General features: G+C 34.7%; 1 protein-coding gene across 6 annotated transcripts in view; it reads left to right on the top strand.

Moving 5' to 3' along the window:
• The window catches only part of LOC123671480 (NADPH oxidase 5), a 187,211-nt gene that overhangs the window by 50,908 nt on the left and 117,184 nt on the right, over positions 1-19,119 (top strand). Inside the window, exon 1 of one of the 6 annotated variants that reach the window (XM_045605350.1) lies at positions 10,107-10,145. The exons of 4 other annotated variants lie outside the window; for them this stretch is intronic. In XM_045605350.1, coding sequence (XP_045461306.1) covers positions 10,117-10,145 — 29 coding nt within the window. In that variant the 5' untranslated portion in view covers positions 10,107-10,116. Of the gene's footprint in view, positions 1-10,106; positions 10,146-19,119 lie in introns of those variants that run through there. One more of the 6 variants, XM_045605352.1, reaches the window with a different exon arrangement.

Raw genomic sequence — 19,119 nt, 5'->3', positions numbered from 1 at the left:
AAGTAGCGTATTCTTCACAGCTTACTCAATTTCAAAACTATGTATTGCTCATACTGTTGGAAATATTTGTAGGATTTCACATATGCCTACTTATGCGTTTCGTCCCTGGCACACACACCGGACTCATCAGTGTGACTTTGGTATATTTGTGTGTGCCGTGTCACAGACGCTTGGGGAATTTATTATTATCGGGAGCCGCCGGGACTCGAACCCGGGACCTTGTCGCATCTCGGTGCGTGAGTCTACCTCTTAACGTCTTAGCTACCGAATGCTGTGTATATTGTTGTTATGTGGAACTTTAAGAGAAGCCGCCACATATTATTCCCCACGGCACTTTGCCCACACCTCGCTTGGTAGACCAATGAAATTGCGCTTTTGAGTCGTTTCTATGGAAACGCAATAAATTAGCACATACTGTCAACGAAGGCCATTTTGATTTGAATCAAGTCCATTACTTGAATTATTGAAATTTGTGCAGTTGTAGGAAAAGTATAGTGTGCAACATGTGGAGAAAGTCCTTTTCTTGCTCGTGTGTTTGCGGCACTCGCCTTTCAGGCTCGTGCCACAAACTTCCACACTCGCGAGAAAAGTTGGACTTTCCCCACTTGTTGCACAATATACTATTCCCGACTTTTTAGCTTATAAATGCGTAGGAAAAAACACTCCCTTCCCGTCGGCTTTCTCAATCCCCACTCAGAGGAACATTTCCCATTTAACATTACTGTTGGCATACTATTACTCACAATTTTCTGCAAATGTATAGTGATCGATCTCTCTCCAGGTAACCCTATGCTTATAATAATTATTAACAATCAGGTACCGGTTGAAATCGTATCATTGGAGAATAACAATTGTATTCGGGAATTATCACATTCACTGGTAGGTAATCAATGATAATTTACATTGGAACGAACATGGTGATTTTAATACAATCATATATTCCAATTCTAGTGATGTGTACTTTTTTCCGAGACTTCTTTTTTTGTATACCTATCTTTAGTTAACACTGGGGTAATCAATTTTAGGAGGATATAAGACTTCAGTCAGTACATTGTTTCAAAGAAATGCGTGTTCAGAAATAATGGATGCTGGCTGAAATGCATAAACAAGCAGCAGGTATCTTGGTACAATCTTACTCCGGTTCTGACCTGTATTAATTATTATTGTTCTCCTTACCACTCATCAGCCAAAGATAGCGTTGTCGCAAATCGGTCTCTAATGGCCTTAAGTCTTAGACGTCGATCTTGAACTTCTTTTGTGCCCCTTCGACGTCCTTTTTCGATTTTGGGCATTATCAAACGACGCTTGACAACATCTCATAACAGTAGTTGTATTCCAATAATTCAACCACATTCAAATTCACCTAGCTGGCTATAAATTCCGCGTACACGTGCTCTAGGCATTTTAACAACAACTAAACATCGACTTTGGATCTCCTCGAACAGCTGATTTGTTGTAAAATTTAAAAAACTTGCAAAAAACGACTACAATATTTAAGTAACAAAAATTGTTTACATGAAAAAAACCTTCACGATTTTTTCTCCAAATTCTATCGTTTACTCCTTGGTATGCTATCTATGTTTACCAAAAAAATTTCGAATTTAACTGCTCCTTCTTGAATTTTCCGTTAGTATCTTAAACCATGAGGAGGTTTTCCTAATTTCGATTGATTATTTACAATTATCAATCTTTGAAGGAAAAAGAATTTTAATTCTTGAATTTGCTGTGAATCTGATGGTCTTTGTATTTTTCTCAAATAATGTATAGTGTTCGATCTCTCTCGAGATAACCCTATGCTTATAATAATTAAGTATTAACAATCAGGTACCGGTTGAAATCGTATCATTGGCGAATAACAATTGTATTCAGGAATTATCACATTGACTGGTTGGTAATCAATAATAATGCACATTGGAACGAATATGATGATTTTAATACAATCATATATTCCAATTCTAGTCATGTGTACTTTTTTCCAAGACTTCTTTTTTTGTATACCTATCTTTAGTTAACACTGGGGTAATCAATTTTCGGAGGATATAAGACTTCAGTCAGTACATTGTTTTAAAGAAATGCGTGTTCAGAAATAATGGATGCTGGCTGAAATGCATAAACAAGCAGCAGGTATCTTGGTACAATCTTACTCCGGTTCTGACCTGTATTAATTATCCTTATCGGAAAGGCACGAATCTCGATTCTCGTGTTCCGCTCCAGTAGTCGAAGCCATCGAACAGCACGTAACCAAACCTGAATCAGTAGAAAAACAGACACTAATAGGAAGAGAGATGGGACCGGGAACTTGAAATATTTTTTGGTTTATTTATCATCGTCTTTTCGGGCCCAATTTTGCATAGGTCTTACTATTCTGAGAATTTGGACCCTTAATTCAGTGGCTCAATCAGAAATTACTGTATGAAAGCAAAATCCAAAATCTGATCATGCGTTTCCATGCAGTTATAATAGTATATTCTAAAACAAGTTGCAGAATGGGCTCCTATTCCAACACGAATGCGAAATTCGAAAACGAGCGACGAAGGAGCGAGTTTTGGAACGCATGAGTGTTGGAATTGCCTTCTGCAACGAGTATTAAACGATATTTTCTCTATTTCAGTCAAGTTTCGTGAAATATTGTCGAAATTCAATGAAAAATTCTGATTATATATCCTAGTGACTTTTTTATTGTATCTTGGCAGTTGGTGTGACTGTTACGAAAATTGACAGATTACGGAATTTCAATATGAATTGTATGTTTTGAATTCAGACATAATTTACAATTACCTATTAAATTCGTGAATTACGTCTGACGAAATCGATTTAACAATACCAGAATTAAGAGAATTTACAAATAATGTAGCAAATTATTTCACTATATTCCCAAATTATATTATATTGATAATTATTGACGTTTGTCGAAATTTGATAGGATTGGAAGTCAGCATAGGCAACCACACGAAAAATATATCTGAAAACGATGCTGTAATGAGTTCATTACAGCACTGTTTTTAGAACTGTAATGGGCTCATTACGATACTGAAATAGAGAAACAATATACTATTTCTAATTGCACTTACTACTGAATATTACTGAATGCTCAAATCATTTCTAATTTGAATCATCCTTCAAGACACGTCTGGTAGCATTCTCTGAAAATAAATAACTACTTCATACGGTGTAACATGGCATCAGGTAGTGCAAGTCACTACGCTTGAATTCCTAGAGAACGTGATAGAGGCATATCACGATTCCAAAAAGTGGAAAAGTGACATCCATAAGCTTAAGTAAACCCTTTAACAGTATCAGTCGCGAAATACTGCTGGAGAAATTTGGTAAAAAGGTCTGCCGAATTGGCTTGAAGTCTTGAAGAGAGTAAATTGAGAGACTTGTAGTAGGGTTTTGGTACTGTAGAACTATATTTTTTGTGATGCTTATACCAGTTTATCGAATCTTTATTGATCTTCGCTACAGATTGGGCAAATAAGATCTGAAAGATCTGAAATTTTTTTCAGACATCTGACCGATAACAATTGATGGGACTTTAACAGTTGAAAATATGTAGTTATTTCGCAACCTTTAAGAAAATTCAGAACATGTTTCTGTTCTTCCACTTGATCTCCATTTCATTTTATCAAGAAGAATTTGTTCCGAATATTTTGAGGATTTCTCTGATTTGCTAAAATATACTAACTGACAAAGAAACCCAGAAGGAGCTGTTAAAATTCAAATTTTTTTTTTTGTTGGTAAAACATGGATAGTAAAGCTAGGAGTAAATGATTGTAATTTGGAGAAAAAAACCAAGAGTTTACATTTTTTTTAAATAAATTTGTTAATAATATGTTTGTCTACCGTGATTATTTGTACACTCCCCAACACGTTTCGTCATGGATGCAATAAGATGGTATATTTCTTCTTGAGCGATACTATCCCAAGCTACCTGTACTTCATGTCTAAGAGCCGCCAAAGTCCGTGGGGGATATGGTAAATCTTCAAGCCTTCCTCTCATGATGTCCTAAACATGCTCTAGGGGCGAAAGATCGGGGGATCTGGGTGGCCATGGCAAAAGATTCACATGGGTCGCTTCGAAAAGTTTAAACTAACTCTGGCAACATGAGGTTGGGAATTATCTTGCTGAAATATTGGACTCTCGAGCCGGTTAAGGTGAGGGTGAACATATGGCTCCACAATTTCTTGGAGGTAACGTAGTGCTGTCATGTTACCTCGAATAAAAACTAAAGGTGACCTACTTGTATGTGCAATAGCACCCATACCATAACGCCTACTGTCCGGTGTAAATAACGCTCAACATCAACTGAGGTTCACATATTTCTCCCCGACGTCATCTAACCCTTCTTCGGCCCAAGGAGAATCGAGATTCATCAGAAAAGACGACTTGATGCCATTCCTCATTCCAAAGTTTACGTCCTCTGCAACACTGTAATTCTTGCCGTCGATGCTCAATCGTCAGAGATAACACAAGATGGGGTCGATAATGCTGCAGTCCAAAAAAACTTATACGGAGGTAAACCTTTCGGACAGTTACAGGATGGCCCCTTGTTCTCCTAACCACTCATCAGCCAAAGATAGCGTTGTCGCAAATCGGTCTCTAATGGCCATAAGTCTTAGACGTCGATCTTCAACTTCTTTTGTGCCCCTTCGACGTCCTTTTTCGATTTTGGGCATTATCAAACGACGCTTGACAACATCTCATAACAGTAGTTGTATTCCAATAATTCGACCACTTTCAAATTCACCTAGCTGGCGATAAATTCCGCATACACGTGCTCTAGGCATTTTAACAACAACTAAACATCGACTTTGGATCTCCTCGAACAGCTGATTTGTTGTAAAATTTAAAAAACTTGCAAAAAACGACTACAATATTTAAATAACAAAAATTGTTTACATGAAAAAACCTTCACGATTTTTTCTCCAAATTCAATCGTTTACTTCTTGGTATGCTATCTATGTTTACCAAAAAAATTTGAAATATAAACAGCTCCTTCTGGGTGTTGCAGTCAGTATATTTGTGGATATATCGATTATTTTGCCAATTGCGTAAAAAATGGTGCAATCCTATTTTAGGAACTCTGAATTCTAATTCTGCTATTATGATCATCTACCTAAATAAATTCAAGAAAAGGTATCTTCGTTCGGAAAAATTTTTTGATTCTCAGTATCAACCCACTTTAAAGCAATGAAACGACAACGAATTGATAGTCATTTTGCTTGAACCATTTACCCAAGAAATTATGGCTTCATTCACGTTTATTCGAAATACGATCAAATCTGCATGGAAATATCCGTTTACCACTAACATCGACTAAACCACCAAAGAGGCATATCTATAATTCAAACGAGTTCTTACTAACACAAGCCATTCCGCCTGCGCTACTACTTACAATTTCACTTTCGCACTTCACCGATGTTATCCTGAAAGACGTGACACAATGTTCAACGATGCTCCTGTACGTAAGAAGCAATTGACTTTAATCTCTCAAATTGATCTCGAAAAACAACGAACAATGTCGCCAAAAATTTTCACGACCACATGTTTACAGCACATTTGTTTTCGAGGAATGTTTCGGGAATGCACACTTTTCGGTTTTATGTCCAATCAGACTTGTACAAGTGTTTGAGGTTAAAAGATACCGCAAGGTTAATGACAGATCGAAATTTAATTGAGGAACGGTATTCTGTTAAAAAGGGACCACGTTTCTTTGGTATTTGTTTAATGCTTCTGAATGGCCAGTAAGTTTGGCTTGTAATTCATGACTATAGCTACAGTGGTTGTGAGAAAATTTTACAGAGCTGTATTTGAAGGATATCATGTCAGTTTATCGCCTCCAGTTAATATAAAATAGACGCTTCTCTTTCCCTAAAAAATTGAGTGACTAAATGGTAAAGTCTAGCTATTAACCAAATTGCGAAAAATTAAATAATCTCCACTTTCGATTTTGTCAATGACATTTTCTTGGTGAATCTGCACTGTGATACTACATACATTTATTGTTAACTCATCATTAGAGAAAACTGAAATGGAAGTAGAATTGGCACCGCTCCATAAATTGGAAGAAGTCAATTTCGAACATTAAAGTCTCAGTTAATTAAATTTTAAACGAAGGTAGATCTGCCGACAACTCGAGAAGCACTCTGGATTCCAGGACACTCCCTACCAGCTTTATAGAGTAGCTCGAATTAATTTTATTACTTATGAATTTCCAGAGCAGAAATATAATAATAACGATTGACGTTTACGTCGTTCCTAATAGACTGAACCTATTTAGATGTACTGGATTACTTTGGTATTTTATAAGGTTTTAATGAGGCTTTCCGCAAATGATCTCATCAAAATTTGAGAAAAGGTATAAATGGAGATTTAGAATTTTATTTTGGTCAAGATGTCTTTAATTATTTTTATTTTAATTTAGTAGGGGCTTCAAATGATAAAGTTCGGCCCATTGATGATGAATCCATGGTCAAATTATGTTGTGGTTGTCCGTAAATACGCTGATAACAACTATTAATGGGACAAATTTTCAGGGTCCGTTTGGATTTAGATTGCTGCAGATAAGTTCGTGAATTTTAGGACAAAAGGGTGATGTGAATTATTGGCATTGAAATTTTTTTCTCCTGATAATTTTAGTTCGGAATAATAAATTTGGCACTCAGAGATCTCTATCAAATACACCTTGCATCTCCACAGTAGAGCATGGTGACCCCAAAGTAGTGCTGTGGGTTAATTACCCAGCGGTGCTAATTCAGAGGAGCTACACACTCCCCTGTCATTACTGACGATGCTCCAGAAGTTGTACTAATGTATATTCCAGAAGAGAGGTGGGCGTCCAAGTAGGCGAAAAAGCAAAGCTTAGCGTCGTGCCATTGCCCATTGGTACTTACACTACGAAGCCGCAACAATGAGGGAGGCTTTGAGACTTGCCCTACGTTGCATATGTTGGTCGCTTGTGATGGATCAACACATTAGGAATCGTAACATAATTGCGGCTTTTTTGTCCCACATCAGGACAGGCGTCCTCAAGCCAATTTCGAAGGTACGTCCTCTCTCTGAGGATTGCGGTGTTTCATTCCGAATTCACTGATAGAATCATCAGTTTGGCACTCAGTGATTCCTGCCAAATACACCTTCCAACTTCATAGTGGAGCATGGTGACTCTGCCGGAGTGTGGTGGGCTGAAGATTTAAAGAGTTATCCTCAGCCACGACGTCATCTATTGTACAAATATAGAGTTACTACAATGTAAAATCCAAACAATACATTGAAAAAAATCAATATTTCAGTTATAAGAAAACATACCAAGTTGAGATATTCTGCGTAGGTCTAAAATAAGCATTTCTACTTAATGCATAATTTCATTTGACTGCTTCATCAGAAACAGAAAATTTGAAGAAATATATATTATATTTCCGTTGCAATACATCCAACTAGATCGAAGTTTAATTTTTTCAAGTTAAAAAACAGCTCGAATATCTTGAGAGATTTTGAATGGCTCATCAAAATAAAACAACCGAAAAAAATTACGATTGATTTTGTACTTTCAATGATACAATAGGCGTATGAATGCCCCTGACGCTTACTTATGTTAATGTTAATCTGCTTTCCATCTGACTTGCTTATTGATTGATTATTATCAATAAAAAAATAAAATCATCCGGAGGAAAATATTGTCCAAGCTCACGGGCGTAGCCAGGTTTCAGTTTCGGGGGGGGTTTAAAAAAAAGAAAGGCTAATGGCAGAAATAAGAATTTTTTTCATAGAAATAAATGAGAATAAAAGAAGAAAAAGATTAATAAATTTCGATATCTTAAACATTTCGGGGGGGGTTTGAACCCCCAAAACCCCCCCCCCTGGCTACGCCCGTGTCGAAGCTGATATTCTCACATTAAACAAATTTACAGCTTTCCATAAAAGCGCTGAGAGATATTTGCCTGATATTTGATGCAAGAATTAGTTGCAATTTTGCATTGACCCTATCAGTTCAAAAACACATTTTGAAACAATAAGAATGAAGAAAATGAACTTAATAAGAGATTTTTTTTACCAGATATTTAATTATTATCTAACCGATTCGAAAGTTCATGATCTTCAAAAACTCTTTATCAAATGTTCTTGCTACAGTTTTGCCAGACTATAAAATGGAATTATAGATCTTTTTTTTTGTGACTCAAATTAAAACCTTTTACTGACATTGTGATCTGGAAGAATCGTCAGGTCGAGTCAGATAATGCAATAACGGTGAATGGCGAATGTTATCGTGTTATGATAATTCAGTGCCTCCGTTGGAAGATGTTGCTCTTGAAGACGAGTTGTTTGAGCAGAATAGTGCCACTTGCCATACAGTTTGCGACATTGACAGTATTTTCTTATCGTTTCATCGCCTGATGGCTTGGTGACAAGAATTGACTGCTATTTCACCTTTTTGCTTGTTGGGTTGGTCGAATTTGCATGTTCGTGACAGCAATTTTGCGTTCTCATTGATATATGATTAATATAAATGAATGAATTAGATTTTGTTTTGACTGACAGTATTTCTTGAAAATTCCTGTACTAAATTTGGTAAAATAAATGACATTGAATTGAGACGAAGAAGAAGAAGAAGAGAATTGAAATTTTCTTTTTTTTTTCTTATTACTTGGTTTCTCTATAATCAATAGAACATGTGATATTGAATTATCAAGAATTCTCATACATAATAACTGACAAAGAACTCCCAGGAATAGTTGGTTAAATTTCAAATTTTTTTTTGCTAAAACATAGAAAATATAGCAAAGAGTAAATGATTGAATTTGATGAAAAAATTGTGTAGGTTTTTTCATGTAAACAATTTTTGTTACTTGAATATTGTAGTCGTTTTTTGCAAGTTTTTAAATTTTACAACAAACCAGCTGTTCGAGGAGATCCAAAGTCGATGTTTAGTTGTTGTTGAAATGCCTAGAGCACATGTACGCGAAATTCATTGCCAGCTAAGTGTTGTCATTTCGAGAAATTGCTAACCGTACGAACAGAAATCCAATCCTGTTATGAGATTATGTCAAGCGTGGTTTAATAATGTCCAAAATAGAAGAAGAGTAGGCACCGGACGTCGAAGGGGCACAAATGAAGTTCAAGATCGACGTCTAAGACTTATGGCCATTAGAGACCGATCTTTGGCAGATGAGTGGTTAGGAGGACAAGGCCATCCTTGTTTCTGTCCGAACTGTTTACCGCCGGATAAGATCTTTTGCACAGCAGCATCGAGCTCCGACTCAAGAATCCAATATTTCACCAAGATAATCCCCGACCTCATGTTGCCAGAGTTAGTTCAAACTTTTTCGAAGCGACCCATGTGAATCTTTAGCCATAGCTGCCCAGATCCCCCGATCTTTCGCCCATAGATCATGTTTGGGACATCATGGGTAGAAGGCTGGCAAATTTACCCCAGCCCCCACGGACTTTGGCGGCTCTGAGATATGAAGTACAGGTTGCTTGGGATAGTATCCATCAAGAAGAAATAGACCATCTCATTGCATCAATGCCGATACGTGTTGGGGAGCGTATAGATAATCGCAGTGGACAAACACATTATTAATAAATTTATTAAAAAAAAAAATTGTAAACCCTTCGTTCTTTTCTCCAAATTTCAATCATTTACTTCTAGCTATTTCTATGTTCTACCAAAAAAAAATTGAAATTTAAACAGCTCCTTCTGGGTGTTTCTTTGTAAGTTAGTATATTATCTCGAAAAAGTTGAATGAACGCTCAAAATCTTCTAAACAACTGTCAAAACAATAAAGGTGATAAAGATTTTCAAAAACTATTACACAATGTTATGAGAAACGCTTAGTTTGGATAGGTATCAGAATTGCTATATACTTGAAAGTGATGGAGAGCCTTTTTCAATTTCTTGTTGGGCAACTATGAAAACAAACAAATGGAAGTGCTCGAAAATCTTTTCGTAACGATCTGACCATACATGTCTAAGTCCTTCATTCGGATTAATCTCAGCTTGATTAGCTTGATCATTAATCATAGATGACCTAGGTCCATAAGCGATTCGTGATTAGAAAGGAAATATCGTATGATATAATTAGTAATTCTTAATTTCTCTTTACAGGTAAGCCGTTATGACCCAACACGAGCATGAGTGTGATGGGTAAGTAATTTCACTGTAATTACATATAAGGTACATTTAATTGGAAATAAAAGACTAATAGGAATCTCATCATGTTATCCAATTAACAAAAAGATCCTTAATTGAACGAACTATAAATCATTCTTCATGCTTCGATCGGAGAGGTGATCAAAACATTGTCGTGTGGAGTTATTTTCGTTTTAAAATAATGTCTCGACTACCTAGCAGCTGTTGAATGTTTCTTGGTTACTGACAACTGGATAAGATGGAAATAAAAAACATTGCATCGGCTATTAAAATGCTTAGTATTCACTTCGGCACAACCATTCACGCTGGAATAAGTGAGGAAACGGATGTCGCAGATTTCTGTGAATTTGATGCATCGAGGCATCAGCGGAATTTGTTTTTTTGTTCATAATTCTCAAGGTTATTCCAATTCAACATTGAAGAAAAAAATTATTCCATTCAATTTTCACCCTATAAGAAAAGGTATCTACAAAAAAAATCTTCTGAGTTCAACCTTTGACTAGAATTGTATGAAGTGCTCTTGAAAATTCTCAGAAATAATTTTTGATATTTGTAATTATTCTCGGAATAAAGTCGAAGTCGGATATTCCAACAGACAACTATTCACATCCTATTTTTTCTATCCTATTTCATGTAGAGGTACAAACTGTATCGATTCACAATGATTCAGTGATTCGTATATTTCTTAGATCATGTTTCTTACAGGTGGAAATTGAATGGAATTTTTTTTTTCAATGTTGAATTGGAAATGCAAAAAATATTAAAAAAAAATGTAAGTCCACTTCGCAACCATTTTTTCATAACCAAATTATGCATATTGCTAAAATTGTCATCAAATAAGCTATCTAATCATACAAGAAATGCCTGAAATAATTTTAAGGAGCAAGATAATTGTCTCAAACCGCAATATGCAAATTTTCATTATTATAATTATTTTTCCCTAAACGTCTAATTGGTCATAGCGGTCAATCACCCTGTATAAATTAAGTGACACTCAGCGAATATGATTTTACTTCAGTAATAATCCAAACTGTTATGAGAAAGGTCTCAATGAGCAAATGATTAAAATTTCAAACCAAAAAACAATCTCTTAAAAATAGTTTATTCAGTGGCGTTGATGCGCCATGGTGTCTTAAGCATTCATAAATGGTTCTGGTTGAGGGATCAATATCCTCCTGAGGTATCTAACTCCAAGCCAGCTCAATATCGTGTCTGAGCACAGTCATATTTGAGCTGGCTGAATCTACTACCGATCTTGTCCAAATTCAAAGATCTTGATGGTAAGCATGATAGCAAATCAATTACGTCAAGCTAAATGTAATCAACCGAAACCGCCGCCACATGTAGTCAGGCATTATGTCGTTGGAAAATTGGGTTGAAGAAAAACATGTTAATGAGTAATTGATGAATATCCCGGATCTATGGACAGAATATAATTTGAGGAAAGGTTCGTTACCAGAAAGTCGAACATCATCGTTTGAGACTATTCCCGGTTTAAAATTCGAAAAATACAGGCATTGTGACAAAATAATATAGCGATCCATTCGGAGAAACAGTGTCAGAAAGTGCCATACAAGTATCGACTAGAGATCTCACTATAAAATTTATTGGGAACGTACGGTACTCACTGTCTAAATATTCCCCATAATGAACCGATATACAGGGTGGCCACTTTTTCAATGGGATTGTATTGGTAACTTTCAAACCATAAGAGTTAGAAGGTCGGTAAAATGGAAAAAAGTTGCATGCATAGAAGCATCATCAAGCAGTTCAAACTAATCGAGAGTATCAGGAACGGTTATTGAGATATCATAAAAAAGTAAATTCTGTCATTTTGATTTTTCTTTTTTTCCCACTTTATTTCAAATATTATCAAAAAATGTTACAGGAATTTTTTATTCGACAGTACATTGTTCTCAATTTGACGTAATCAGATTTCGTATCCAACTTTTCGTGCTCTCTGGCCCTCAACCTCATTTTTTTCAACACGGACCTGTATATTTTATGAAACTTTTCGAAATAACTTTTAACGCTGAATTCAACGATATATCATACAATGTCATTCAAAGTTGATTTTAAGGTGATTTTGACCCTTATCCAAATTTCTTTGGGTCGGATCTGTAGTGAATGCAATTTATCAAAAACTGCTGTTAATAAAATAGTCAAGAGACGCGAATACAATGATTTTAAATTTGAATACCAAGCCTTCAAAACTTATATCGTAATGATATCAAAATAAACTTCGATTCTGGAACAAATGACAAATCCAACAGTGGTGATTTCTCGCGAGAAGATGGAGAATGTATTGGAAGGTATTCAAGAAGACGAAATAAGCAAATGTATAAGAAGTATGGATTCTAGAACCGTTCATTTTACAGAATGGTGGACATTTCGAACACTTACTTCATTCATTTTCATTTACTTTCGAATAATCATTCGATTTTTCTTTCATTAAATGATAATTCGTTTAATTATTATGAATTGAAATATGTAAATAATTATTACTTGTTTCTTGATTTGATTCTGATATGTTCAATTTAGTTCAAGATGAGTAAGTTGATTTTCTCATCGAAATGTATTGCTTGTTGTTAATTAAACTAAAGGTACCGAAATGTAATACAGATCCGACCCAAAGAAATTTGGATAAGGGTCAAAATCACATGAAAATCAACTTTGAATGACATTGTATGATATATCGTTGAATTCAGCGTTAAAAGTTATTTCGAAAAGTGTCATAAAATATACAGGTCCGTATTGAAAAAAATGAGGTTGAGGGTGGCCCAGAGAGCACGAAACGTTGGATACGAAATCTGATTACGTCAAATTGAGAACAATTTACTAAAAAATTCCTGTAACATTTTTTGATAATATTTGAAATAAAGTGGGAAAAAACAATCAAAATGACAGAATTTACTTTTCTTATGATATCTCAATAACCGGCCCTGATAATCTCGATTTTTTTGAACTGCTTGATAATGCTTCTATGCATGCAACTTTTTCTCCATTTGACCGACCTTCTAACTCTTATAGTTTAAAAGTTACCAATACAATCCCATTGAAAAAGTGGCCACCCTATATATTATTAGTTAACATCAGAAGCCAGCAATACTCATCGGCATAGCAAATAGCAACAAAATTCGTCAAAACGAGATCAAAAGATTTCCAAAATATAGGCACTTGGAGTTTCGGATAAATCGCTACGGGAGAATGATTTGGAAAAGAACTATTTCAATAAACAAATGGAAGAGTACAGAAAAAGCTCAAGAGAAATATCTAAGGCTAGGACTTATTGAATAGATATGTAATATTAATATACCTAACGCAGGAAGAGGTCCTTTTAAGTATGGCAAGGACGGTGAGAAAATTCCTAGGAGGTGACAAACAGTCCCAAAGATCGACCAGAACACGAGGATGAGAGCTAATGTTGCAGATATTTCCAATACACCTACTCTTTTTCTCAATATCTTCTCAAGTTTTCTCTTATTGAAAAACCCTGTACTACAAAATTAACTCATTTTAAAGTTTACGGACGTCGTTAATATTGGATATTTCACTACACCAATTAGAGATTTGATTCTTTTTATCTGTAGCATTTATTACATACAGGGTGGCCATTTGAAAACGAAACAGACGAGATTACAGACGAACTAAAGTTTTTCGATAGAAATGCTCGGACAGGTCGATTTCTGTTTCGAGGGGGACAACTTAAGATGTAGGTTACGGACGCATAGCTCTTCAACCCTTGCTACTACAACCCTCACCCCCAAATTTTGAATAGGGAAGATGGGGTGAGTGATACCTCAGTTGAAAGGTATTTTTATACTGATTTCAGCACAGTAATTGTTTTTTCATTTTATGCATTAGTTCTCGAAATATTCTTAACTAAGTATTTGAAAATGAAGTGGTGTTTTCATGGCACTTGTAGTGTTTTGTGAAAAATCGACATTTTGAGCTTCAAAACAACCATGACTGTGGCTTCCTTCCTAACTAACTAACGCATGAATATTTCGAGAACTAATGCATAAAATGAAAAAACAATTACTGTGCTGAAATCAGTATAAAAATACCTTTAAATTGAGGTATCACTCACCCCATCTTCCCTATTCAAAAATTGGGGGTGGGGGTTGTAGCAGAAAGGGTTGAAGCGCTATGCGTCCGTAACCTACATCTTAAGTTGTCCCCCTCGAAACAGAAATCGACCTGTCCGAGCATTTCTATCGAAAAACTTTATTTCGTCTGTAATCTCGTCTGTTTCGTTTTCAAATGGCCACCCTGTATAATATATGTAAATATATGCAACCTCCTACTGAAGCTCTTATCGTGAGGTACTTCAGAAGAAATAGAAGGTACGAATAATTTTAAATGTATGTCTACCTCTTGCAAAAGCGGGGTGCTCATTTCATCTTTGTTGCAAAAGAAATGCATCAATTTGTCATTGATTTCATATCATTTGGGTTGAGTAATTTTCATAATTGCTCAAACATCCTAAAAACAACATTCAGCTTTTTATATACATATAACTGCAGGCAACGTTTAGTGGTTTTATGAACTCGTGCTAATTGATGTGTTTTGAATCGTTGATAGTCCGAGTGGCGTGATCAGAAGGAAACAGTGAGGTCAGTAGAAATTGGGGTAATGATTCGAACTAATTATACATTTGCATTCCAATTATATATTCATTCCACGAAAAATGTATCATAGCTATTGGAAACTATTGCATTACTAAATATTGCTACACATTTTTAAGACCAAATGTGTGAGCACAAAACATAAAACATCAAGTAAAAATTGTGTTTTGATTCCACTGCAACCTTCAGTTCATTCGAAACCAATAATAGATGAAAATCATGGTAGTGAAAGCAGTAGATTTCTTTGCTATTAACACGAAATTTTGCACGAAACTTGGAAATTTTATTCTGTGGCGACAAAAAGCAATTAGACATAATGTCTGCGTCTAGCCGAAATTGTCGTCACAATACTTAATATAAATGTAATTGCATTAGTGTAACAATGGTCTTTCGTGATACTTGTGCATAATCTCATTCATGGAGTTCACAAAAAGATACAATAAAGAATATATTTCCCCTACCCTAATTAGGGCGCAGGTATCATGATACCATTGCTCAGGCATACAAATTAGAGAATAAGAAAAGGAAGAAGTAATTCACGGTGTACAAAATGATTTTAGGTTTGTAACCCAGGTTTAAAACTGGGAAAAAAAGAGTTCAGGAGAGTAAGTTATGACTTTTTAAATCAGTAGAGTGTTCAAGGATGTTTCCAAGAGCTGTACCACAATAAAGTTCTCGTCCGTCGTCCATCAGTGTTTCAATAATATTCCACAAAAACGCGATACCCCAAAATTCTTTATCAACACAATACTTGAACTTGCTCGAATTCAAACTCGTTTGATATTTTTTTTTCGATATTCTGCTTGAATTTTTATATTTCGCGGTATTTACTCGAACTTTTGCAATAAATTTGAAATGGTCTCCAAAAGATTACTTCTGTAATCAGGGAATTATAGATATTTCTTTTCAAATATTTCATTCAAATTTTCTATGGTTTTAACTTTATTATGAAAGAGAGCTTAAAAGAGAAATTTGATATCAACACCCAAAACATTTTGTAATTTTTTTTAGATATTCTTCTCGAATTTTCTATGGTGCTGGTTATGCGGTCAACATGAAATTTTGAAGCACGAGGCTTCAAATTATCATTTTTATTAAACTGCGGATACCTACATATCCATCTTATTTGTAGTTGTAGTAAAGAGAAAACAAAATTTCGAACACCGATATTAACGGAACTCTCTTTGACGTTTCGAAATGATCGAAGATATTTATTATTTATTTGGGAAACATGTAACACCCTGTATCTTGGAAATGAGGTTTTTTCCGGACAAAGGCTTAAAAAACCTTTCTTAGACCATAACTAACAGATTAATATCAGGAATTTGTTCGCAATGTTTATGGAACACCCTATAGATTATATCCCATAATGAAAAGACACCTAAACATTTACATGAAATCAAATCGGCAGGCGGAAGGTTCAATTTTCTAAGAACTAAATTTATTTATAGTACATGACATGGTGTTAGTTCATGTTTTATGCTTCAGTTTCAAATTCACTGTCTTTGAACTTGATCAAGCCTGGTGAATATTTTTCTGCCTTATTCATATCAAATTACTGTCATCTCATAATTTTTAAATTGCTTATTTTCGACATAATCCATATTCAGTTCTGCACGTTAATCGAAATTAAAACACGTTCTCTTAAGGCCACACTGGCGCATAGAGATTTATAGCGGTTACCCACAAAGATCATCAATTCATGCACGTCTTGCCGGTGAAATGATCTGAGTAGGAATTTGCAGCACCATTATCGATGCATCGGTCCTCGAAACTTGTACTTCGTCCAAAATCATGATACACTTCGGTGGATTCTCTGACATGATGTCGTACCTGAATGGAACAATTTTTTAATGAAGTGATCAGATTGCATTTTTTATCTCTCGATCAATATTAAATATGGTCTGAATTGGGGACAATTATTTGTGAATATATCGCTTATATGGGAAGACTTGATACGTGCTAATATTTTGTTAATATTTCGAATAAATTCACGAATGTCTCTTCGTTATAAAGTGCTTTGCCGTGACTTATCGAGCGGTCACTAATTATGTCGATTTTCAGAAATCCTTGAGGCTTCATCATCGTCTGTATGTTCATTTCTCGGACTTATCTTCTTTTATGTATCTCTTTCTAGTTATACGGTTCATACAGTACAATATGAGCATTCAACAAGCCAAGTAGCTTGACATTTTAACCAACTACTGGACTTGAAAATCAAGCTCGTGAAAAATTACATACTTGAGCTTTTCTTGATTTTAGATATTTATTGCTTGACTGGATATCAAGCTACTTGATACTACTTGAGCTTGATATGCACGCGTCGCACGGCATATATTTCTGCAAGCTTGGCCCAAATAAGGGGATTCCCCTTGCTCCGACAGACTGAAGCATTCGCCAGTGTGACTTTATTAGTAGTTTTCTCACATTTCTATCAAATCTATTGGTAGATTTTGGTAGTTTCAGAAATATCTTTTCGAACTTGGCCAAAATGGCCAAGGATTTTTTTTCAACGCCAGCATCTTCAGCTCCTGTTGAAGAACAATTTTCCAGAGCTGCTCTTACAGTTACAAAAACCCGCAATAGGTTAGGCGACAAATCTATGAGACGCCTTATGATGTGTCTTAGATCCTGGATGGAAAATTATTAAATCAAACAAAGCCTGGAGGTTTCTCAATATTGGAAAACTCAATTTCTTTATTATTTTGTTATGTTTTATAATGATCTAATTCATGTTTCTATTTAAAAGAAATGATATTTTCGATTCTTTTATACAATGAGTTCAATAAATGAAAGTGTTTTTTGCAAGGTTCCTTCTCATTTCATCATTTTTTTATTGATGTGACTCTACACAATAAGACGGCTAAAAATCAAGTAGCTTCACATGATTCAAGTACTTGACTTTTACTTGAGATTGAAATCAAGCCAAACCGTGAATCCCTAAAGATGAGTGTCTTTACAGTTCAGAATTTTCATAAATGTTTTTTACGCTTTTATGATGATCGCAAAATTCCATTTTGAAAGATCAGTGTAATATTGTTATTATTTAGCAAGAGCAATAATATGATATAATTTGAATTATAACTCGTAAAAAAGGTATCATGAATATCGGAAGAATATCAATGCTATCTGCACAGTTCACTTGTAGGTATTTAACCTATATAAGAGGATTCCGGCTATCCTATCCTGACTTAGTTTAGGGGAATCCATTTGTGAAGCATAAAATAACAAATAACACATAGCAAATATATTGAATGTTGTCAATTATATCTACATAACAAATAACAAATGGGAGTAACGCATAGACATTAGGTAGTTTTATGTTATTCCATTAGATATTTTGTTAAATAATGTGAAATTACTGGATGACGACTATAAGAATATTTAAATTTTTAAGGTTGTACACTATCTTTCTCAATATTCACTAGGTTCTTCAGTGCAGATTAATTTTGATTCTTTGCGGAAATATAGCTTGATTGAAGGCTGTTTAGAATAAATTCACTAATGTATTCCCAAAAACAATTCAAACTTTTTCTTTTATATCACTTCGAAAATTGTAAGATTATCTCAATTGTTTCAATGATGAATTTAAAAATTTTTGGAGTTTTTACATTCTGATGAAAAAATACATACAACCTATTTAAAATTTTCCAAAAAAATTTATTCGTTTCCGTGCATTTCAATTTGAAAATTCAGATTATCAATGAATGAAAATTGTATTACCGAATAAGGAAGGGATAAATGACAATTGGCTTGAAGTACCTAGTGTTGTAGAAAACTTGATAATTTCATGATAATGAAAAATTTTGAAATTCATCATTGAAATGATTGGGATACGAATTTTCAATTTGATATGAAACAGAAACTATAAATTTCGTGGAAAAAATTAGTGAGTTTGAGCAAGTTATCGCAGGAATTTGGACAGAAATAATAAATAATCAACTATGATTTTATTTTCAGCCTTGAAAAAGGAACAAGACGTTCCGAAACGTTGGCAAAATCATAGTTGATTATTTATTATTTCTGTCCAAATTCCTGTGATAAATTGCTTTATTTTAAACATGGACGTGAATAGTACAGAATATTTTATATTTAACGAGTTCATTATAAACTATTATATAACGGTTTTTTTAAAAACTGATCAAAATGAATCTACACTGAAGAACCTAATTAGAAAGAGAGTGTACTCTCTTTAATAATAGTAATACTATTCATTGATGAAAACAAGAACGCATTCATCATCGGCGAGTCGAACCTTTTGGGTTGAGACCATTCTCGGATCAAAATTAGAAAAATACAGTTAATGCTTCGAAACTATAGAGCGATCTGTTTGGTATGAA

The sequence above is a fragment of the Harmonia axyridis genome, chromosome 1 (assembly GCF_914767665.1).
Source record: "Harmonia axyridis chromosome 1, icHarAxyr1.1, whole genome shotgun sequence".
In the NCBI taxonomy this organism is placed as follows: Eukaryota; Metazoa; Arthropoda; class Insecta; order Coleoptera; family Coccinellidae; genus Harmonia; species Harmonia axyridis.
Note: the sequence above shows the minus strand (reverse complement) of the source record. Positions and strands in the feature narration are given on the sequence as shown.